The 24,528-nt window shown below is 45.2% G+C and overlaps 1 protein-coding gene and 1 pseudogene across 5 annotated transcripts in view; one reads left to right on the top strand and one right to left on the bottom strand.

The window, feature by feature from the left end:
- Positions 1–9,643, bottom strand: part of LOC112610132 — a 33,686-nt pseudogene extending 24,043 nt beyond the window's left edge.
- Positions 9,223–24,528, top strand: part of MARCH10 (membrane associated ring-CH-type finger 10) — a 110,490-nt gene continuing 95,184 nt past the window's right edge. For 2 of the 5 annotated variants that reach the window (XM_025362208.1, XM_025362206.1), the window contains exons 1-2: positions 9,223–9,540; positions 16,118–16,224. In XM_025362208.1, the coding sequence (XP_025217993.1) occupies positions 16,135–16,224 (90 nt within the window). In that variant the 5' untranslated portion in view covers positions 9,223–9,540; positions 16,118–16,134. Of the gene's footprint in view, positions 9,541–10,963; positions 11,188–12,583; positions 12,732–16,117; positions 16,225–24,528 lie in introns of those variants that run through there. The other 3 variants (XM_025362210.1, XM_025362207.1, XM_025362209.1) reach the window with 3 other exon arrangements.

Raw genomic sequence — 24,528 nt, 5'->3', positions numbered from 1 at the left:
CAGCCTGGGTGACAGAGTGAGGCTCCGTCTCAAAATAAAACAAAAAAAATCCTAGCTATTGCGAACAGTGGTGCAATAAACATGGGAGTGCACATATCTCTTCAATATACTGATTTCCTTTCTTTTGGATATATATCCAGCAGTGGGATTGCTGGATCATATGTCCTATTTTTAGTTTTTTGAGGAACTCCAAACTGTTCTCCATAGTAGTTACACTATTTACATTCCCACCAAAAGTGTATGGGGGTCCCCTTTTCTCTATCAAAAGTACAAAATTAGGTCATGCGCGGTGGCTCATGCCTGTAATCCCAGCACTTTGGGAGGCCGAGGCGGGTGGATCACGAGGTCAGGAGTTCAAAACCAGCCTCGCCAAGATGGTGAAACCCCGTCTCTACTAAAAATACAAAAAAAGTCGCCGGGCTTGGTGGCATGCGCCTGTAATCCCAGCTACTCCGGAGGCTGAGGCAGAGAATTGCTTTAAAAACCTGGAGGGGCGGAAGAATTGCTTGAACCCAGGAGGCATAGGTTGCAGTGAGCCGGAGATTGTGCCACTGCACTCCAGCCTGGGCGACAGAGGGAGACTCCGTCTCAAAAAAAAAAAAAAAAGTACAAAATTAGCTGGGCACAGTGGTGCATGCCTGTAATCCCAGCTACTTGGGAGGCTGAGGCAGAAGAATTGCTTGAACCTGGGAGGCAGAGGTTGCAGTGAGCTGAGATCTCACCATTGCACTCCAGCCTGGCCAACAGAGCGAGACTGTCTCAAAAAAAAAAACAAAAACAAAATGTCATGGGGTAGCGTCCACTTCCTGAAGGTTCAGAAGTTGCTCAGTGCTTACGTTCCTCTGCCCTCTTGATGAGATGGATTTTTTTTTTTTTTTTTTTGGCTTGAGCGTTTATCTGTCCAGAAGCATATTTAATGCTCATGTGGGGATTCTTGACACTGACATCGCTTTCTGAAGCCTGAGTCTTGCTCACGGCTTGATGATCGGTCCACAAATCAAACTCTTGGCCAAATATGTATAGCTCGAGTTTATCCAAAGTCCAAACAAATCAGATACTCCTTCTGGACAGAAGTCAAATTCTTCCTTTTGGTAAGAATTTTTCAGAAATTCAAAAAAGCAGTATGTTTTATGTTCTCAGAGTTCCTATAATCACATCCAATCTTGTATCAGATGCATCAATGGCCATAATGAAGGGTTTGAAAAGTCTGAAGCTTCCAAAACGGATAAATAAATCAAAGCCCGTGTGAACTTTTGAGAAATATTTCAGTACTATAGGATCCAAAAACTTTAATGAGTTTGCCCCCTCTTTGTAAAACAGCACAATAGATCAGCTACAATTACAAGTGAGGAAAATTTTAAGGGATCTCCCAGAGGACATGCTTTTTAAAAAAATTATAATTAATTGTAGGGAGTTTGCCAGTCTCTAATGGCGTCTATTTTATTCTACAAAAGAACTGGATCTCAAATATCTGCCCTGTGAAAGCCCAACAGACATTACTAAATTTCACACAGTTCATGGGTGACTGCAAGCCCTAAACCGGATACACTCTCAGTTTCATAAAATTAGATGATCTCTAGCAAAAATCAGAGATGAGATCATAAAATGTCACTTTCTGAAATTCAGCATAAAAAATAATCAATATAAAATTAACCACAAAGATATCAGGAGCATTTTAAAGAAGTAACAGCTTTTATTTATTTTTTATTATTATTATTTTTTTTGAGACAGAGTCTCACTCTGTCACCCAGGCTGGAGTGCAGTGGTACAATCTCACTGCAACCCCCACCTCCCAAATTCAAGCAATTCTCTCTGCCTCAGCCTCCCGAGTAGCTGAGATTATAGGCACCCACAACCACTCCCAGCTAATTTTTGTATTTTTAGTAGAAACAGGGTTTTACCACATTGGCCAGGCTGGTCTTGAACTCCTGAACTCAAATGATCTGCCCGCCTCGGCCTCCCAAAGTGCTGGAATTACAGGTGTGAGCCACTGTGCCCGGCCAAAGTAACAGCTTTTAGAGATGCTTTATAAATGCATGGGTGATGTAATTCAGGGTGTCTCATCTCAGCAAGGAGAATGAAATCTATGTACACGATGTAAGCAATAATGATAGCTACCATTGTTGAGCAGCTACTGTGTCAGGCACAATGCCAGAAACTTTACATACACTGTTTCATTAATCCTCACAACAATCCATTGAGAAGGCTCTGATTATTTCCATTTTTAACTACGGGGATCTCGAAATTCAAAGGATGCTGAGAATTGTTCGCTATGATACAGCAAATCCCACTGCTAGGATTTTCACCCAGGTCTTCTCAACTCCAAACTATGCTGTCAATGGCATAAGAGAAATGGTCCCTTGAAGTTCAGCAAAATGGCATTTACCTGAAAGAAAGATGTGGTAAAAGTCTCCAAAAACTTTGAGGTAAATAATCCAAATCAGTCATTCAGACTGAAATCTCCTTGGAAGGGAGGAAGATCATTCCTTAAGGCCTCTTCAACCTGCTAGACATATCCCTTAAGAACAGGCCAAGCGCAGTGCCTGACGCCTGTAATCCTAGCACTTTGGGAGGCTGAGGTGGGGAGATCACCTGAGGTCAGGGGTTTGAGACCAGCCTGGCCAACATGGTGAAATCCCATCTCTACTAAAAATACAAAAATTAGCCGGGCGTGGTGGCGGGCACTGTAATCCCAGCTACTCGGGAAGCTGAGGCAGGAGAATTGCTTGAACCCGGGGGTGGAGGTTGCAGTGAGCCGAGATCGCGCCATTGCACTCCAGCCTGGGCTAAAGAGCAAGAGTCTGTTTCAAAGAAAAAAAAAAAAAAGGACATTCAATTCCCTTTAATGTAATTTAATATTCATCAAACCTTCAGATCTTTAATTTGATCCCCTAGGAATGCCTTTCCACCAGGAGGAAGTACCTCAAGCACATGACCAGTTTCAGCCTGCCAACTTTATTCTCTGAGATAAAATAATAACTTGGTCAGGTGGATAACAAACGGTCTCTTCTGAGTGGGGTTATTAAGAATCAATTTCTAAAGAGGTCAGTTCTGAATTAAATAAAGTGAATTTTCTGATCCTACAAAACCAGGGACCAAATCCTGGGTCTTCAGTAACCTCCATCGGAATATGTACATACTTGGGTGTGTGTGTTTGTGTGTACTAATTTTTCCAGTCTGTGAACATGGGATGTCTTTGGACATCTCACAGGACATCCCATGTTTATAGACTAGAAGAGTTAATACTGTGAAAATGACCATATTACCAAAAGTGATCTATAGAATCAACGTAATTGCTATCAAAACACCAATGACATTCTTCACAGAAATAGAAAAAACAATACTAAAATTCATACAGAACTACAAAAGACCCCAATAGCCAAAGCAATCCTGTGTAAAAAGAACAAAGCTGGAGGCATCACACTACCAGACTTCAAAATATACTTCAAGGCTATAGTAACCAAAGCAGCATGGTACTAGCATAAAAAGAGACACAGAGACCAACGGAATGGAACAGAAAACCCAGAACTAAATCTACATATTTACAGCCAACTGATTTACAACAAATGTACCAAGAATATACATTGTGGAAAAGACAGTCTCTTCAATAAATGGTGCTAGAAAAGCTGGTTACTTACATGCAGAAGAATTAAACTAGAGCCCTATCTCTCACCATATACAAAAATAAACTCAAGATGGATTCAAGACTTAAGTCTAAGACCTGAAACTATGAAACTACTAGAAGAAAACATAGAGCAAACACTTGAGGCCATTGGTCTTGACAAAGATTTTATGAATATGCCTCAAAAGCACAGGCAATAAATATACGAATAGACAAATGGGATTATATCAAACTAAAAAAGTTCTGTGCAGCAAAGGAAGCAATCAGCAGGGTGAAGATACAACCTGAAGAACGAGAGACAATACCTGCAAACTATTCATCTGACGAGGAATTAATATTCAGACTATACTAGGAATTCAAACAACAGCTATATATATATATATATATATAGACATTTAAGTTGGATATATATACACACACATTTAGGTTGGAGATGTATCTCCAACTTAAAAATGGGCAAATGAGCTGAATAGCCATCTCTGAAGAAAAGACATAAAAATGACCAATAGGTATATAAAAAATCCTCAACATCACTATTATCAAAGAAATGCAAATCAAAACCGCAATGAAATATTATCTCTCCCTATTTAGAATGGCTATTATTGGGCTGGGTGCGGGTGGCTCATGCCTGTAATCCCAGAATTATGGGAGGCCTAGGCGAGAGGATCGCTTGAGCTGAGGATTTTCAGACAAGCCTGGGCAATATAGGGAGACCCCATCTCTAAAAAAAAAAAAAAAAAATTAGGCAGGTATGGTGATGTGCGTGTGTTCCCAGCTACTTGGGAGGCTGAGGTGGGAGGATGACTTGAGCCTGGGGGGTGGAGGTTGCAGTGAGCTGAGATCACACCACTGCACTCCAGCCTGGGTGACAGAGCAAGACCCTGTCAAAAAAAAATTATAATGAAGAGAAAATATGTTTACTATTCATGAAGTGGAAGTGGATCATCATAAAAGCCTTCACCCTCATTGTCTTTATGCTGAGTAGGCTGAGGAGGAGGAGGAAAACAAGGAGTGGGTCTTGCTGTCTCAGGGGGTGCAGAGGTGGAAGAAAACCCACGTATAAGTAGACCTGGGCGGTTCAAATTCATGCTGTTTAAGGGCCAACTGTATGTACATAATCCAGAAGGCTCATTTTGAAAGCCTACCAAGCTCTCTAACCATCTAACGACATCAATAAAGGATGACTTTTAATGAGTGACACTGAGAGATTGTCACATTGCATACCCACAGTCTGGCCAAATATAGCTACAAGATGAATGCAGAATGTCACAGCGACCCCTGGTATACCCAGTAAGTCATTAGCCAGTTTTGAAAATGAATCAGGTGAAGCCCCTGCACAACGGCATGCTGGAGGAGAACCCATGGAGCCCTAAAGGACTCACATGTCCACAGTCCCTTTCTCAGGAAAGCTATTTGTAGAGATTCTTTTTGCAAACAAACTGCCATTGTTCATGCTGTATGCATGGATGAAGGCAACACCACACTGGCCTCAATGATGAGAACAGGAACCCATTAGTCACGGCAAGGTCCCATGACCAAGGCAAAAATGACCAACTTTAAGTTGTATCGGAGGGAGGCCATCTGCTTCTGAAGTCACTTGGCATAAAACTCTATGCTGAGTAGGAGAGCTTCTGAATAGTTAGTTACAAAGAGACTCTCTTAGTTAGACTCTCTCTCTCTTAGGAGGAGAAAACATTAGGCAGATAGAGGGTGGGTTGCTCCAGCTAAACTGAGTAGCTGGGCCAGGTGTCCAGGAAGCTACTGGATATCCCTGCCTCAAAAACCTTGGGAGACTCAGAATGTATGCCTACTCTTTGCACAGCTTACTCCTTGCATTAAATATTTCCCTCAAAAGTGTTATTTCTGAAACTTAATACACAGTCTACTTTTGAAATTTTATACTTGTAGTTATTCTTTGCAGAACTCTTGGATATAATTAAGGAACTTTTTGATGCTTGCTATGGTCTGAATGCTTAAGTTCCTCCAAAAGTCATGTTGACTCCTAATTCCCATTGTAGCAGTATTAAGAGGCGGGGCATTTGGGAGGTGACTAGGTCATGAAGGCTTCACCATGATGAATGGGATGAGGGCCCTTATAAAAGAGGCTTGAGGGAGTTTGTCCCTTCCACCATATGAGGATGAAACAAGAAGATGTTATATACAAAACGCAGCAAGCCCTCACCAGACACCAAATCTGCAGATGCCTTGATCTTGGACTTCCCAGCCTCCAGAACTGTGAGCAATACACTTCTGTTGTTTACAAATTAGCTAGTCTAAGGTATTTTGTTAGAGCAGCAGGAGGCAGCATTAGAGTCTACCATGTACTTAAGTCTTAAGTTTTGTTTTTACTTATTCATCTCTACGAGGAACATTGTGCAGGAAATAATGAAGAGTAGGATCCTTTCCCCAACCAGGAGAAGTTTTTCTTCTTCATTTTAATATTTCTCTTCCTAAGGACTTTGCTTTTTAATGACAGAACTAATCTCATTTGTAGTTTATGTGCCTAGCTTAAATTTACTCATTAAACACTAAAGTTGGAGTTGTTCTATAGCTTTTCATGAGCTGACCTTGGGCACAATTGCCCTCTTTCAAAGGCACCATGATTTTTTCATCGAACTTAATTTTCAAGAACACTTGACATGCGGAAGAGTTTAAAGCTGAGATATGAAGTGATTTCTCTAGACCTTGTTATTTAAAAATGTTTAGGCTGGGTGCGGTGGCTCACACCTATAATCCCAGCACTTCAGGAGGCCGAGGCAGGTGGATCACCTGATGTCAGGAGTTTGAGACCAGCCTGGTCAACCTGGCAAAACCCTGTCTCTACTAACAATACAAAACTTAGCTGGGCGTGGTGGCACGCACTTGTAGTCCCAGCTACTCAGGAGGCTGAGGCAGGAGAATCACTTGAACCTGGGATGCGGCAATTGCAGTGAGCCAAGATCGCGCCATTACACTCCAGCCTGAGTGACAGACTCTGTCTCAAAAAATAAAAAAAATAAAAAATAAAAATCTTTAAATATTTATGGTTAACACTCACATGCGATAAAATCTTAAGATATGCCTTATAAAGCAAAGCCACCAATTACTGAGTGCTATGTGCCAAGCATGACGTGAAATGCTTTGCTTGTCCTCTCTCATTTATTTCACACAGCAATCTTTTGAGATAGTATTATTTTATATAGATCTTGAAGTAGAAGGAGATAAATCTGGGTACAGGAAGTACCAAGGTGCTTTTCTTAGTAGTGGGCAACATCAAGTTATTGGAGGTGGAAAGCCCTGTTTTTGAGCCCTGGTTCTGGTACTTACCATATGTTCTGGTCATGTCCCTTACCTTCAACAAGGTGAGAACCTGGGCTTCAACTTCTTTCTCTGTTATTTTTATTTGAGGTGGGTCCTCGCTCCAACAGAACAAGTTCCCTACCTATCATTTCACTATTATAGTTTCGACCCAGTGTGCACATCCAACCTTTTATTTTGTTTTTTTGTTTTTTTGTTTTTGTGGGGGGAGGCAGAGTTTCTTGTTGCCCAGGCTGGAGTGCAGTGGTGCAATCTCAGGTCACTGCAACCTCTGCCTCCTGGGTTCAAGCAATTCTCCTGCCTCAGCTTCCTGAGTAGCTGGGATTACAGGTGCCCGCCACCACGCCCGGCTAATTTTTGTATTTTTAGCAGAGATGAGGTTTCACCACGTTGGCCAGGCTGGTCTTGAACTCCTGACCTCAGGTGATCCCCCTGCCTTGGCCTCCCAAAGTGCTGGGATTACAAGCATGAGCCACCATGCCTGGCCCAAAGCATATATTTTTGAAAGGCAAAAACCATGAGGCAAGTTCTTAGGTTACATCCTTATCAGTTAATACGTCAATTATCAGTTAATGCTTTACTAAGGCATACTTGATAATCAGCTGAGAACACGAACAGAATATGGACTGGGCTACTAGGGATGAAAAGATCCTAGGGGCTGCTGGAGGACCAGTGAAGTTCAGATGGGAATGTGCTCAATGGAAAGACTTCTGTTAAGTACATTTGTCTAGACTCTGCCTGGCTCAGGATATGTCTTTGAAGCTGGTGTGAAGGCAAGGAAAAATGTTCAGTGTGTAACACATAGTCCCATGGCTGAAACATGAGTGAAGAAGTGATGAAGGAGAAAAACCAAGAAAGGAAACCATGGGGGAGGGCACAGGGAAAGTCATAGTGACGAGTTTGGACTTCATTCCATAGGCGGTGAGGAACCTTCCAGGGCTTTTTAAGCAGGGGGCCAGCAACATTAGATGTAGGCTGCTTACAGGATGGGGTAAATGGTGGAGACAGGGTGTGGAGGACAAGGGCCCAGGGTGTGGCCAGGAGGCCCTCAAAATAATCCATGGAGCCCAAAACTAGGTCATGGAACCCAAAACTAGAGTGGTAGTGATAAGAATAGAAAAAAGAATGTAATGCTGCCAAGGACTTGGCACCAACTGAATGAGGGGAAGGGGAGGTGTTGAGAAGATGGTCAAACCACAGACACCTAGAGATTCCGGGCACTTATGAAAGTTCCAAGAATTTCTATTCTTCCTTTACCTTACTCTCCACCCAATCAAAAATACCTAACTTGGCAACAGTTGACAAGTTGAGAGCCTAAATATGCAAAGTAAATAGGACAGTCATCTTTGCCCATGAGAACCACAGACAGAAATCAACCTGGCAAGGCCGGGCATGGTGGCTCACGCCTGTAATCCCAGCACTTTCGGGGGCCCAGGCAGGTGGATCACTTGAGGTCAGGAGTTCGAGACCAGCCTGGCCAACATGGAGAAACCCCGTCTCTACTAAAAAAAATACAAAAACCAGCCGGGCGTGGTGGCGCATGCCTGTAATCCCAGCTACTTGGAAGGCTGAAGCACGAAAATCACTTCAGTCTGGGAAGCAGAGGCTGCAGTGAGCGGAGATCGCGCCACTGCACTGTCCAACCTGGGCAACAGAGCGAGACTCTGTCTCAAAAAAAAGAAAGAAAAAGAAAAAAGAAAAAGAAAGAAAGGAAGAAATCAGCCTGGCAGAGAAAAGGTGCGGGTAGTAGCGGTTCTGGTGCCCTTCCTCCAAACCTGTGAGGCCTGGTCTAGGCCTCTAAGCACCTCTCTCCTTGGAAAGGGGGTGAAGACGACTGATTACGAAGAGGCCTGGGCTCTGGTCTCGGTTCTGCCACTGACTGGGTGCCTCCCTTCATCAATTATTTCTTCTTTTTCATGTTGGACCATAGCATTCCAGATGTCCTCTGCAGAGGTCGAACTGTAGGACTGCAGTATCTTTCCCTCTTTGCATGTATCGCTTTTCATATTCCCTGATTCCATTAAAAATATTATCCTCTCTCATGTTCTAATCTCATTTTTTATGAAGCATAGCACCCTTTCAGGAAAGGGAGCGGAGGCCTGGATATCTGGGTCTGGGCTTGGGCATCCAGACAAAGCCAACCGCCTCCTCCTTGGGCATCTCTTCTCTGCCCACCAGCGCGGCTCTGCCTACCCGACTGCAGCCAGCCTCGTTGCCACGGCAACCGGCGGGCGCCCACGCCTGCCTTGGGACCCAGGGGCCACAGCCCCGCCCCGCCCCGCCCCGCGCTGCCCCGCGCTCTAGGCGGCGGCACCTGGTCGCGCGGGGGCGGGGGGTGGGGGCGGGGAGGCGCGGTCGCTAGGGAAACCAGAGGACGCCCGGTAGCCGCCCCCACCGCCCCCGCCCCAGGCAAGGCTGGTCGGCGCCGCGGAAAGCAGCCTCGGGGAAGCAGGAGGAAGAGGGGCAGGTTTAGGGAGTGAAGAAGCGAGAGGAGGGGGAGGAAGAGGCGCTTAGGCCAGTCCCCGCGCAATTAATGGGCAGCTCCTGCGTCCTGGACCGGCCCGCCCGCCCTGCCCCTCGACCCCTTTAGCCCCGGCAGGGGAGGAAGGGCATACCCCCAGGTAACGGCCCACTCGCCCCCGCCGCTCCTCTCCGTCCTGCCAGGATGGGGGACAACCTTCCCTTTCGTCTTCCAAGATTCTGGAGGGAAACCGGGCCTGACATCCGGTGGCCTGGCCGTCCCCTCCCCCCGGCTGACCCCAGCCCCAGCTTTTTTCTGTCTCAAAGGGGCAGGTTTGGGGGAGACCGTGACCCTTTGTTCACTGGCAGCCGCCCGCACCCACCTTTCTTCCTGCAGACGCCACTGGTCAGAAAAGGTATACGCAGACCATGGCCCCTTAGGCTTCTGAGTGCGCAATGGTTGATACTGGTTTTGTTTGTTTTTGAGGATTCTCGCTGTGTCTCCCAGGCTGGAGTGCAGCGGCGCAGTCACGGCTCACTACAGCCTCGACCTCCCAGGCTCAAGCGATCCTCCCGCCTCAGCCTCCCGGTGGTACCTGGGACCACAGGTCACCACCATGTCTGGCTAATGTTTTAAATTATTTGTAAAGAAGGGGTCTTGTTCTGTTTCCCTGGCTGGATATTGTTATTAATGATGGCACTGAATTGCTTGTCAAACCTGTGACGTTTCCTCCCCCAAAGTTTCCCGATTACTCGTTGAGTTTCTCCTCTCTTCTGGGCTTGATGGTCGAAATGTGACTGCCTGTCTCTCCTAGTTTCACAGTAAAATGAGGAATCACCGCCAAAAACAAGTCTGTTCCCCCGCCTCCGCCCCGCCCCAACTCTTAAGCCAAACTGGCTGGAAGAGTTGAAAGATCTCCTTACCTTTCCCAACCAATTCCCCCTTTTTCTCTGCAGTCACAGTCTTCGTAAATTGGGCCCAAATCGTAAACTTTGTTGCTTATACTCAAGACATGTTTATAAGCTAAGACTTCAAAATACTAAGTTTTTTTAAAAGCTAAGATTTAAATCCTATAATGTTGGACATTACAAATTAATCAGTTGGGAGAAAGGTTGAATAAGGTCTCCTGAAATGCTTCTCCAATCACCTAATTGTGGAAAGGGAGTAATTTTTGAGCCTGGTTGTCAGGTATTAACAATAGCCATTTAGATTTTGTTTCAAAGCAACCTTCCGTCTAAGAAGGAGGTTAAATTATTTACATTTTCCTTTATTGCTTAACAATATTAACTGTAGTGATGTCTTTCTTTTATGAGAACATAGTAAGAAACCAATAAGATTTTGATTGTTATTAAGAAGAGGCTCCTCCAAATCGGTTCTTTTGACAAATGTGGTCATAAAACAGAAGGATGGTATGTATGCATGACTTTTTAGAGCACTGAAAAACATTCTGCATTCAGATTCTGTTCCCTTCAGTCAGGAAAACTTGGTTGGAATTCATTGGAAAGTTACACCAGAGAGGAATGTGTATGTCACAAAGTTCTTAGAATATTCCCCATTAAAATTTCACAGATATGTAGAATTTTGAGGCCAAGAAGAATTACTCGCCCTTGCTTTCAGCAAGGTAGGACCCCCTCTTTCCTTCTCCACCTGCCTCCAACTCCCTCCTCCTTTCTCTCTCCCTACTTAATATGGTTTCTTATGTTGATTTCTAAAGCACAGATTTGGCACAAGACATTATCACCAGAAAGACTTAAAACAGAAGCGTGCATAACCATGAGTGGATTTTAAATTAAGAAGCAGTTCAAAGGTGAGCGATAGAAGAGAATACAGAGGGCTATTTTAGAAACATGCGCCTTGCTCACATTTTATTATCACCCCCACCCCAACCCTCTGTGTTTGCTGCGAAAAAATTCTTGGCTTCAAGTGGCCATCTGGTTGAGTAGGCCTACAAAGCTGAGATCCGTGAATTAAGCATTATCTCATGTAGTTTTATTTCCATACTGTTATTTCTGTTTCTTGTTCATCCTGGTCAGTTTTTCAGACTGACTGAGTGCGGTATGAAGTTCAAGCGAACACGGAGAATGTTTGCTTAAACCAACGTAACCCACCATCTTCTTGGTCTTAACACTAATAATACCCTGTTTTCTTTGTTCCTGTAATATTCGTTTAATCTCATAAAGACTTGATGTATTTAAATAAAAAATTACATGTGGCACCACGATGTTTCTAAATATTGTAAAATACAATGTAATAGAGAGTTTTGGGGAAGGAAAAGAGACTTTTGTAGGCAACTTTATTTTTATTACTTTATTATTATTATTATTATTATTATTTATTTTTGGGGGGATGGAGTGTCCCTCTATCGCCCAGGCTGGAGTGCAGTGGTGCCATCTTGGCTCACTGCAACCTCCACCTTCCAGGTTCAAGTGATTCTCCTGTCTCAACCTCCCAAGTAGCTGGGACTGCAGGAGCACACTACCATGCCCAGCTAATTTTTGTATTTTTAGTAGAGGTGGGGTTTTGCCATGTTGGCCAGGCCGATCTTGAACTCCTGACCTCAAGTGATCCACCCACCTCGGCCTCCATAAGTGCTGGGATTACAAGCATTTTTAAGTCCTTTATTTGGTAGGTGATTGTGAAGTCAGAGGTAACTTAGCAAATAATTCAAAGGGTGCTACTTCCTACCTATTTAGACAAAGTTATTTCATGCTTCTTGACTTAGAAGCCTCCTTAAATTAACCCTACTCTAAAGCCGTGATAGATTAACTGGCTTTCTATATTAACTTTGGCAACGAAAATGTATCATCCGAGTGGACTCTGGGATGCTCCCCTTTAGTGACCATTAACATATTTTTATTATGAGTCCTTATGGTCTCTGCCTGATTAAGATTCTGACAGGCTTCTCTTTCCCACAGTAGCAGCAGGAGCTTATCCTTCTGCCTGTTTTAACACCATTTTTTTCTGAAAAGAGTGGAAAGGTAACTTCATTCTATGCAGGTACACATTCAGATGAAAAGCTAAAAGTGATCTTTTAAAACATAATCCCATGTGATTATTAAAATGCTCAGAGACAAAATGTAGGTTCTGTGCGTAGACTGGAAATACACATTGTAGTTTCAGATTCTGACTGTCAAAGACCAACTTTCCATACTCCAGAGAAAACAGCCCCCAAGAGACCAGCACAAGTTTTCCCCATTGTTCAGGGCCAGACGATAAACCATGTGAGATTTCATAACTACCAGACCAGACGCTGGGTCACCATGAGTCAGGGGCAGCCTGACTCTGCCAATATCTACACAACTGAATAAACAGGAGGAGGGAGGGAAAGCCACAGAACATATACACCTGAAGGTAGAGATGTTGCCTGTCCCATCCTGATGTTTCCCCAGAGCCTAGCAGCCCTTGTCACACAGCAGTTGTAAAAAATATGTATATGTGTGTGTAGATATAAATGAAAGAGCTTCAGTAGACAACAAGCAGGAATAGTGTAGGGACTTTGATGACCCCATAGATAAGGGGTCTTTATTAACAGTGCCATTTTATCCCTTTGTGAGCTTCGCTATCTTGGCCATAAATTTGGGCCATGCCAGTCAAAGCTAAACTTCTTGAAAGCATGATCTCCACGCCTTTACCTCTCATTTACGCAACCTTCTGCAGCCCTCCCAGCCCCGTCACTCCACTGAATGCTCTCACCAAGGTTATTAATAGCCTCCTTTTTGAAACCTCCTCAGCATCTCTGAAATGGCACCCACCTGGTTTCTTCCTGCCTCTCTGGCTTTTTTTTTTTTTTTTTTTTTTGCAGAGTTTCTCTTCAGCGGCTTGTTCTCTAAATATTAGTGTTCTTCACGGTTTTGTCCTGTGTCCTCTTTCTCTTTTCATTCCCATTCTTCCTTCAACTTCAGTTATCACAGAATCCCAGCAATGCCCAAATCTGTACCTCTCTGGTCAGCTCTAGAGCCCTGTGTCTCACAGCGCACTTGACATCTCCATTTGCCGCACCCGAGACGCTTGTCACGCCATGCTGTTTCCTCACAAAGCAGCTCCTCCTGTGTTTTCTGAAGGGAATGCTGGCACCAACCAACTGGCTGCTCAAGCCGGTAACCTGGGCATCCCTGAGACTTCCACCCCTGGTCCATTCATATAATCGCAAGCCCTGATGACTTTCTCTCCTGAGCGTCCCTTGAATCCCTTAGGTAAGAGTGTGGGCACTGGAGCACGACTCTCTGGGTTCACATCCCAACTCTCCCACTCACTAGCTCTGTAACTTTAGGCAAGTTACTTAATCCCTTTGGCCCTCAGTTTCCTCACCTACAAAATAGAGGTCTAGCTCCGGCCTCACAGCGTTGTTGAGAAGATTGAATGAGTTAATTGATGTAACTGCTTAGAACAAGGCCTATCCCTTCCAGAGGCTCAGTAAAGAGTAACTATGGGCCCAGCCCAGTGGCTCACACCTGTAGTCCCAGCGCTTTAGGAGGCTGAGGCAGGTGGAGGTCAGGAGTTCAAGATCAGCCTGGCCAATATGGTGAAACCCCATCTCTACTAATAATAAAAAACTAGCCGGGCATGGTGCATGTGCCTGTAATCCCAGCTACTTGGGAGGATGAAGCAGGAGAATTGCTGGAACCTGGGAGGTGAAGGTTGCAGTGAGCCGACATAGCCCCACTGCACTCCAGCCTGGGTGACAGAGCAAGACTCTGTCTCAGAAAAAAAGAGTAGCTATGATCCCCTCTCCCTCCCCATTCTCCTCCTCCTCCTCCTTTTTCTCTCCACTGTTGCTACCCAATGCTGGTTTTCATCTTATTACATCTAGATTACTATGAAATATTCCCACTTACGTTTTTCACTCTACCACCATCCCCCGCACCCCATCCATTCTCATACTGCAACTGGAGGGATCTTTTTAAAATACAAATCTTTTTTTTTTTTTTTTTTTTTTTAAATACAGACAGGGTCTTGCTCCGTTGCCCGGGTTAGAGTGCAGTGGCATGACCATGGCTCATTGCAGCCTCTAACTCCTGGGCTCAAGCGATCCTCACACCTCAGCCTCCTGAGTGGGTAGGACTACAGGCATGCATCACAATACCTGGCTAATTTTCAATTTTGTTTTTAATAGAAACGGGCTTACTATATTGCCAAGGCTGGTTTCAAACTTCCCGGCTCAAGTGGTGATCACCTCGGGAGGCGTGAGCCACTACACCCAGTGAGTTATGATCACACCACTACACTCCAGCCTGGATGGCAGAGCAAGATCCTATCTCTAAGAAAAAGAATTAACAAATAAATAAAAACACAAGACCAGGCGCGGTGGCTCATGCCTGTAATCCCAGCACTTTGGGAGGCCGAGGCGGGCAGATCACGAGGTCGGGAGATCGAGACCATCCTGGCTAACATGGTGAAATCCCGTCTCTACTAAAAATACAAAAAATTAGCCAGTCCCAACTACTCAGGAGGCTGAGGCAGAAGAATAGCATGAACCTGGGAGGCGGAGCTTGCAGTGAGCCAAGATTGCGCCACTGCACTCCAGCCTGGCAGACAGAGCAAGACTCCATCTCAAAATAAATAAATAAATAAAATAAAATAAAAAACACAAATCTAATCATTTACTCCTCAGATTGGAACTTTTCAGTAGTTTTTTATGACTCTTTGAATCATGACCTTCAAGGCCCCACAGGAGCTGATCCCTGCCTCCCCTGCAGCCCTTCCGGGGCTGTTCCCGCCTCATCTCTGCTCCAGCTGCACTGCTCCCCTCCCGTCTTCCTCATCTGCACCTGCTGTCCTCTCTGTTCTACTTCTCAGCTAGCTCACTCTGTCAAACCCAGTGTCATTGCCTAAGGAAAACCTTACCTGACCCCTCCAGACCAGGTTATGCTTTCCCATAACACCACTCTCAAAGAGCCCCATAGTTCTGCTCCAGAGCCCCTATCACCGTTAGGATTCACTTGCTCAAAGTCAGTCTCATACCCCGGATAATAAGCAACACAGGCCGGGCGTAGTGGCTCACACCTGTAATCCCAGTACTTCAGGAGGCTGAGGCGAGTGAATCGCCTGAGGTCAGGAATTCGAGACCAGCGCTGCCAACATGACGAAACCCCGTCTCTACTAAAAATACAAAAATTAGCCAGGCATGGTGGCGGGTGCCTGTAATCCCAGCTACTAGGGAGGCTGAGGCAAGAGAATCGCTTCAACCCGGGAGGCAGAGGTTGCAGTGAGCTGGGATTGGCCATTGGCCTGAGCAACAAACGCAAAACTCTGTCTCAAAAAAAAAAAAAAGCAAAGGTGAGGGTCGTGTCTGCTTTGCTGGTTGCTCTACTCCAGTGCCCAGCACAGTGCCTGGATGAGAATAAGGGTGCAATCACTGTTGCTTAAATGGATTTAAGCAACGAGAAGCCTGTAACTTTGGTCACTGCTCATTTAGCTGGGTTCTCAGGTTTTCCTTTTTGTCATGCTCTAGAACTGATTCAGGTGTCTGTCAATCTAACTCCCTCTGAGTAACCAGGACAGGATCTCTGAAGTGCCTGACGAAGGTGGCTGCATTATTTATGCCTGGAACAGGAGGACTGTCAGGGCATCAGCACCAACACAAGAAGTCCCTTCAGCTTGAAAGGAGCATCTGTGCCTTTCAAACAAGGGACATTAGATGAATACACAAATAAAAGCAATTAGATGAAAATAAATTCAAATGCGGCATCACGACAAAGGACTCTATCACAGCACATTTGTTTATCTTTTCTATGCAGGTCGGGGATTAGGAATCATGTTGCATGACGCAAGGGACAGGCAGAAGTTCTTCAGCGATGTTCAGTATCTGCGGGACATGCAGCATAAGGTGGACTCTGAGTATCAGGTAATTGCAGAAAGCAAGAATGGTCTTCTGCCTTCTCTTCCAGTATTTAGAGAGAATTCAGAATACAGCGTCAACATATGATAAGCAGTAAAAGTTTTCTAAAATCCCAAACCCACCGATTAGGTATGTGACTAGCAAAAGCCACTTCACCTCTCTATTTCCTCGTCTGTGGAAAAAAAAAAAAAAAAAACAGGGATAGCCAGGCGCGGTGGCTCACGCCTGTAATCCCAGCACTTTGGGAGGCCGAGGCGGGTGGATCATGAGGTCAGGAGATCGAGACCATCCTGGCTAACACAGTGAAACCCTGTCTCTACCGAAAATACAAAAAATTAGCCAGGCGTGGTGGCACTGTAGTCCCAACCACTCGGGAGGCTGAGGCAGGAGAATCACTTGAACCCGGGAGGCAGAGGTTGCAGTGAACCGAGATCGATCACGCCACTGCACTTTAGCCTGGGTGATGGAGCGAGACTCCGTCTCAAAAACAAACACAAACAAGGATAATGGTCGTATCCACTTCTAGTATTATCATGAAAATGAAATGAAATCAACACTCTAAAAGTACTTCCCTCAGTGTTCAGCATGGAGCCCTTGTCGACCAGTGGCATTAGGGCTTAAATTTGACAAACCAACTGAGAAGGAAGGAAAAGATGAAAGAGTTAACTGGTTCACCCTACCATTTGTAAAATAACACGCCCTTCTGTTGTCATCCCCACCGGAAGAAAGGTGGTTTGCACATTTTACAGTGAGCCAACTGCCGGTCCCCCTAGTTACAGTGTTTACATGCAACACCAAAACACACAGGGAGCCTGAGGAATCCTGAGGTTGCAGTCAGCCAGAGCTGGCATAGGATAAACTTGCCAGACTGGGTTGTGGGATCCTGGGAGCAGGTAGAAAGTGTCAGTCATCCCGCCGGAGGTGGGACCTCAGCCCTTGCCAATCAAGAAGGCATGTTCTCAGCCTGGGCTGAGAATTGAAAAGCGCTTCTTCCCTGAGGAAAACACAGAACTGCTGTTATCAGTTTTTTCCCCTTCTTAGCAATTTCAAATATAACTAAAGCTCCCAGGTCACCAAGGAAACCAGACCTATCTCAGTAACCTGATTTCACCTGTATAATACGGCTTAGCTTTGGGGCTGAAAATGGAGTCAGCAGTTTCCTCCCACAACGTGCCAACCCACGTATAAGAAGACTAGAAAATCAAGGGCATTTCTGCAAAATAAATAAGAACACAAACATCCACACTGGTCGCCCTGGGAGTCTAACTACTTCTCACAAAGATGCCTCTGCCACCCGGCTCCTGTTTGAAATTGTCTCCAGAACAGGCACATAAGAAAAAATCAATCTTATAGTTTTATGGTCCCCTTGAAGAAAATCACACAATGGTGTGGCTTTAAGCCATTGCCGTTTTATTTTCTAATCTCCACTGGACTTTCAACACTGCCTTTTCATTCATTCATTCAGCCAATATCTATTCGGTGCCTACGATGTGCTGAACAAAGCCTCTGTTCTCCTGGAGTTCTTATTCTAGGAGTAAGAGGGGAAAGGGCTTACACAAGTAGACAAGTGTAAGGTAGTTTCAATTATCCATAAATACAGTGAGGAAACTAGAACAGGTTAAGGGGTTGGAGGCGGTGCTCCGTTAGAAGCAGGGGAGGTCTCTTTGAGGAAATGACACTTGACGGTTGAGGTGAATTATGGGAAAGATCCCACCAGAGCTTCCCAAGTGGAAGGAAAGTCAGTGCAAAGGCCCTGAGGCAGGAACCAGCCTGGAGGAAGCCAAAGGCAGCCAGAGGAGCTAGAACACATGAACCCAGGGAAAGTGCAGAAGCGTCACACTGCATCTCACTGAGCATAGCTTGGCATTTAGATTTTATTCCTTTTGTGGTTTTTTTTGTTTTTTTTTTTTTTTTTGGAACAGAGTTTTGCTCTTGTTGCCCAGGCTGGAGTGCAGTGGCGGGATCTTGGCTCACTGCAACCTCTGCCTCCCAGGTTCAAGCAATTCTCCTTCCTCCGCCTCCCAAGTAGCTGGGATTACAGGCATGCGCCACCACACCTGGCTAATTTTGTATTTTTAGTAGAGACAGGGTTTCTCCATGTTGGTCAGGCTGGTCTCAAACTCCCGACTTCAGGTGATCGACCCACCTTGGCCTCCCAAAGTGCTAGGATTACAGGCATGAGCCACTGCACCCGACCCAATTTTATTCTTACCACTGTGAGAATTATTGGATGGTTAAGCGGTGGAATAGTATGATCTGATTTATGTTGTATTAAGGGTAACTCTGGCTGCTGTATGGGGAAAGGACCAGAAGGGGCAAGAGAAAAAGCAGGAAAACTTGTAAGGAAGCTATGATAGAAATTCAGGAGAGAGATTCTGGTGACCTGGCCCAGGAAGTGGAAGCAGAACAGACATCTTGCTGATAGATGGAGAGGCGGAGTGAGGGAAAGAAAAGAATGAAGGATGACTCACGTCAACACATTTACTTGTCCGTCAGCTCCCTCTGTTATCATCACGATTTTAAACCTTTTCACTCTTTTCAAACCTCCAACCCCCATAGTTTCAACAAAGAACTCCCTGCCCGGTTTCACACACTCAAATGAAACAAAATGAAGACCCCAAGGCTGGCAGGTGAGAACCCACTCAGCCTCCTCCCCTTCACTCCAAGCTACACACCATCTAGTCCCCACATCTTGGAGGAGGAAGTGACCCTCTTACTGCTGGTACCCAGCCTGAGATCCTGATTTGAGGCCCTCTGCTCTCCAGCCCTGCCATCCACAGGCCTCTCCTTGGTAGCTTTGACATTTCCTTTCTTGTTGGCTCAGTCCACGAACGTGCTGAAGTGTCTCCCATCTTAAGAACAAAAGAGCAAAGCTTTCTGTAGACGTCATGTCCTTCTCTAGCTGCAGCACTGGCTCCTTCCTGCCTCATCCCAGATGTCCCAAGTAGCCAGCTCCATTTCAGTCTCTGCTTCCTGCCCTTCCATGGATTCCCTGGCCTGCTGCAGCCTGACCATCACCTCCCCTCCCCTCTCCTGAAACTCTTATGCTAATGTCAGTAACCAAATTCACTGGGCTCCTTCTCAGTCTTTATTTTCTGCGGTCTTATCTACCTTTGACATTATTACTCCTTTCTTCTTGAACATGACTCTTTGGCTTTTCTTTTCTTTTCTTTTCTTTTTCTTTTCTTTTCTTTTCTTTTCCTTTCTTTCTTTCTTTCTTTCTTTCTTTTCTTTCTTTCTTTCTTTCTTTCTTTCTGTCTGTCTTTCTCTCTCTCTTTCTTTCTTTCTTTCTTTTTTTAATATTTCCCAGGCTGGTCTCAAACTCCTGGCCTCAGGTGATGCTCCTGCCTCAGCCTCCCAAAGTGCTGGGCTTATAGGCATGAGCCTCCGTGCCCAGTCTCCTTTGGCTCTCTGATGGCACACTCTCCTGACTTTCTTCCTGTTTCTCTCACTTTCTTCTCCATTTTCTTTTCTATGTACTCTTCATCTCCCTGGCTCTCAAATGTTAATTTCCCCAGGGTTCCATTCTCAGCCCAATTTTTTTCTAGTTCACAAGGTCACTGTGACTCATCTCATCCTCTGCTATGGTTCAACCACCACTTTATACTAAGACTTGTAATTCTGGGTCTCCCCAGAGCATCAGTGTCATATGTGTATTTGCCAGTTGGCTATGTCTACCTAGATGTCACACGGGCATCTGAAATCAAATATATCCATAGTTGTACCCCCATGTCCATCCCCCTGCTGCCCCTCCTATCATCTAAGCCTTCCCTGGCTCTTCCTCTCCCTCCTCATCCCCATCCCACCAGTTACCAAGTCCTGCCAAATGTACCTAAGAACTCACGCACTTGTGCCTTCCTTTTCACACTGTTGCCACCCCATGGTTCCAACCTCCCTGATTTCTGTCCAAGACCATTATAATATCCTTATAACTGGCCTCCTAGCCTCCAGTCCTGCCATCTGTCAGACTGTTTCCTTGAAACCTATCTAAAATCTAAATGTGGCAATGCCATTGGAATATAGGATACCCCTCTGTGCTTTCCCTCTCTTAAAGGCAGGCTCAAGACCCAGAACCTAAGCAAGACCAACCTACACTTCACCACTTTGCCAACTTCTTCCCCCTTCTTCACTTTGCTCCCCTGGGCAAAGGTGGTGAGGATCATAGTTTTAATTTAGAACTAAAGGGAATCTCTGTGCTCATACACATAGTAGCCGTTTTTAAAAGCAACTTTACTGGCCGGGTGCAATGGCTCATGCCTATAATCCCAGCACTTTGGGAGGCCGAGGCAGGCAGATCACGAGGTCAGGAGTTTGAGACCAGCCTGGCCAACATGGTGAAACCCTGTCTCTATTAAAAATACAAAAAATTACCTGAGTGTGGTAGCAGGCGCCTGTATTCCTAGCTACTCAGGAGGCTGAGGCAGGAGAATCGCTTGAACCCAGGAGGCAGAGGTTGCAGTGAGCCAAGATCACACCACTGCACTCCAGCCTGGTGACAAAATGAGACTTCATCTTAAAAAAAAAAAAAAACTTGATTGTGTTATAATTTATATATCAACCAGACACAGTGGCTCATGCCTGTAATCCCAGAACTTTGGGAGGCCGAGGTGGGTGGATCACGAGGTCAGGAGTTCAAGACCAGCCTTGCCAACAAGGTGAAACCCCGTGTCTACTAAAAATACAAAAAATTAACTGGGCATGGTAGCAGACACCTGTAATTCTAGCTACTCAGGAGGTTGAGGCAGGAGAATCACTTGAGCCTGGGAGGCAGAGGTTACAGCGAGCTGTGATAGCCCCACTGTACTCCAGCCTGGGCAACAAGAGTGAAACTCCATCTTTAAAAAAAAAATGTATATATCATAAAATTCAACCTGTTTTAAGTGTACAGTTTAATTACTTTTAGTAAATTTACCAAGTTTGCAGCCATAACTATCACCTGGCTTTAGAATATTTCCACCACTCTAGTACTGCAGCACTCTTTTCATGCTTCCTGCACAGAGCTTATGAAACTGCATTGCAAATTGTCTTTTTTTTCCTCTCTCTTTTTTTTGAGACATGGTCTCGCTTTGTTGCCCAGGTCGGGGTGCAGTGGTGCAATCACGATTGACTGCAGCCTCAACCTCCCAGCCTCAAGTTTTCCTCCCACCCCAGCCTCCTGAGTGGCTGGGACCACAAGTATGTGCCACCACCCAGTTAAATGTTTTGTATTTTTATAGAGACACGGGGATCTCACTGTGTTGGCCAGGCTAGTATCAAACTCCTGGGCTCAAGTGATCCACCCACCTTGGCCTCTCAAAGTGCTGGGATTACAGGCGTGAGCCACCGCACCCGGCTGCACATTGTCTTCTGTGTGACATCCTCTCAACCTGGACCACGACTTCTTAAGGGCAGGGGCTGAGTCTCCCTCTTCAATGCTGAACCAATTGCCTTGACATTCATGAAAGCCCGTGTTGCCTAACTTGGTTACTAACTAAGCTTGTCAGACTTAGAGCCAGCTGACTTGTGACTGTTCCTAAAAGTCAAATCCACTCTCATTGACCATTTTCAAAACCACTTACCACAAGGTCTTCAAAAAATAAATATGGTTGTCTGTAAGATGTTCTAAATATCATTGAAGTAAGTAAATGGCAACCCACAGTAAATACTTTGCAGGGAGCAGCATTTTTTTTTTTAATTATATTATTAATCTACCCCTTGCCTTGTTCCAGAAAGAATTTAAAGTAGTGGTTTAAGAATCAATTGCATGATGTAGACCAGGCACAGTGGCTCATGCCTGTAATCCCAGCACTTTGAGAGGCAGAGGCGGGTGGATCATTTGAGGCCAGGAGTTTGAGATCAGCCTGGCCAAATGGCGAAACCCTGTCTCTACTAGAAATACAAAAATTAGCTGGATGTGGTGGTACACACCTGTAATTCAGCTACTCAGGAGACCGAGGCAGGAGAATAGCTGAACTCAGGAGGCGGAGGTTGTGGTGAGCCGAGATGATGCCACTGCACTCCAGCCTCAGTGACATAGTAAGACTCTGTCTAAAAAAAAACAAAAACGGATCAGTTGCATGATGTTACTGACCTCTCAATAACTCAGCCCATAGACCGCCCATGTGTATTTAGATAATTCGCTATGGTAACTTTGTGGCGGGTGGATATTGGCACTCTGGATCATCAGTGAGTTTGGCCAGTTACTTCCTATGGAAATCCCAGCTTTCACTCCAGGTCCAGTGTGACCAGGGATTCCCCATTTCAAGGCGTACAAATAGTGTAAGACCTAATAACTAGACATGAATCCCAAATCATATGCATATGGCATGTGTGCCTTCCTATACTCGACTCACCTTTAATGAACTGGCTCCAACTGAAGACTTTAGAAACCTCTTGTGTAAACCATTCCTGCTACAGCCTACAATATGCTAAGTGTTGGTGTGCACCAGATTCTCAGTGCCTTTGCAGGTCTGTGTGCTAGCAGCAAGAGATGAGGGCTGAACTCACCCTGAGTTATTTTGATACTACTCCTTTCAGTGGTTGGGTGGGACCCTTTTGAGAAAACAAGAGGAAATAAACATCTATTTGGCGTATTGCATGCTATTTCAGAATCTGGTAACTAGTATATAATTATATGCCATCTCAGAATTTGGCTCTATTGCTTCAAGGATTTTCATGCTGTCTAGCTTTTTTTTTTTTTTTAATCAAATGTGTTTATGTAACTGGAGGCAGAATTTAGCCATTAATGTCCACTGGAAAACTGAAGGCAAAGATTACACTTAGCATTTCAGAATGATTTTTGATAATCTATTAAATATGTTCAAATTGGTTTCATTTCATGTCACTTATTCACCTTGATTCTTTCAAGTACAAATCAAACAACTAAATGTCTCAATATACATGTGTTCAAGGACATGATAGGTGACTTCATAGCAGGTGGCGAGGATTTGGAGTTGTCCACTCAGGGAGCTGGAATAGGGATAAGTCAACTTTTCTTCCCATAGGGACAGAGGTGGGGGATTCTCCTCCTGGCTCACCTTTGAGGTGTGTGTTGCTTTACTCTTCACAGCCAAAACAGGAAAAAAAAAAACAAAAACAAAAAACTAGCTGGAGGGGAATACCATCTCAAATTGTTTTTATGCCTTTGATTTCTTGACCTCTTAAAATTAATGAACTTTAATAATGTCACCGAGGACAATTAAAACACCAGACTCTGGGATATACAAGTCAGATCACAAGAACAACAACAAAAAGGAACCAACTGAAGGAAGTGGCAACTCCCACTTCTCAAAGTGCGTCCTGAGATAGAGGAACAGATGCCATTCTGGCCAGAGATGTAAAGTCGGGTCGTGGTTCTGATGGCTTTATACCAGAATTATGAGGCTGGGAAGTGTTCCTGGGGCACATGGCTTCTGAAGTCACATAATGACTAGAGTGATCAGATTGATAATGAAAGAAACAAAAGGAACTTTGAGCACAACTGTGTACTCAGAGAGCTGTAATGCTGAAGAGAAGCAGTTTCATTGTGACCCTGAATGACTGAGAGCAGGAGCTGCTCATTTGGCTGGCTGGAGTTTAGGAAACAGATCTCTACTTACAGGGCAGAAAAACAAGGATGAACCTCAGGACTAGACAGAAAGATTCTCTCTTCTTCTGTGACCAACATCAGAGTCATATACTTTGGCAGAGGCTGACTTTAGAAACAGGAATAGAAGTAAACCAGGAAATGGGATTGAGAACAGCAATTAAAAGGTTGTGGCAGCTGCTGGTGGTGATGGGAGTGGCAGTGGTGGTGGGAGTGATGGGAGTGGCAGTGATAATGGTGGGGAGGTGAGATGGGTGGTGGGGGTTGGGGAGTGATGTGGGGATGTTGGTGGTGGTGATGGTGGTGGTGGTGGTGATGTTTGTGGTGCTGGTGGTGATGTTTGTGGTGGTGGTGGTGATGTTTGTGGTGGTGGTGGTGATGGAGATGTGATGGAAATAGTAGTGATGTGATGGTGGTGGTGGTGATGGAGGTGGTGGTGGTGGTAGTGATGGTCGTGGTGGTGATGGAGGTGGTGGTGGTGGCGGTGGTGGTGGTGGTGGTGGTAATGGAGGTGGTGGGGGTGAGGGTGGTGAGGATGGTGGAGGTGGTGGTGGTCATGGTGTGGTAGTCATGGAGGTGATGGTGGTCGTGGTGGTGGTGGTGGTGATGGTGGTGGTGATGGAGGTGGTGGTGGTGATGGTTGTGGTGGTGGTGATGGAGGTGGTGGTGGTGATAGAGGTGGTGGTGGTGGTCATGGAGGTGGTGGTGGTGATAGAGGTGGTGGTGGGTGGTGATTGAAGTGGTGG

Source organism: Theropithecus gelada, chromosome 16, assembly GCF_003255815.1.
Source record: "Theropithecus gelada isolate Dixy chromosome 16, Tgel_1.0, whole genome shotgun sequence".
Classification (NCBI taxonomy): domain Eukaryota; kingdom Metazoa; phylum Chordata; class Mammalia; order Primates; family Cercopithecidae; genus Theropithecus; species Theropithecus gelada.
The sequence above is the reverse complement of the archived record's forward strand: the minus strand, read 5'-3'. Positions and strand labels throughout refer to the sequence as shown.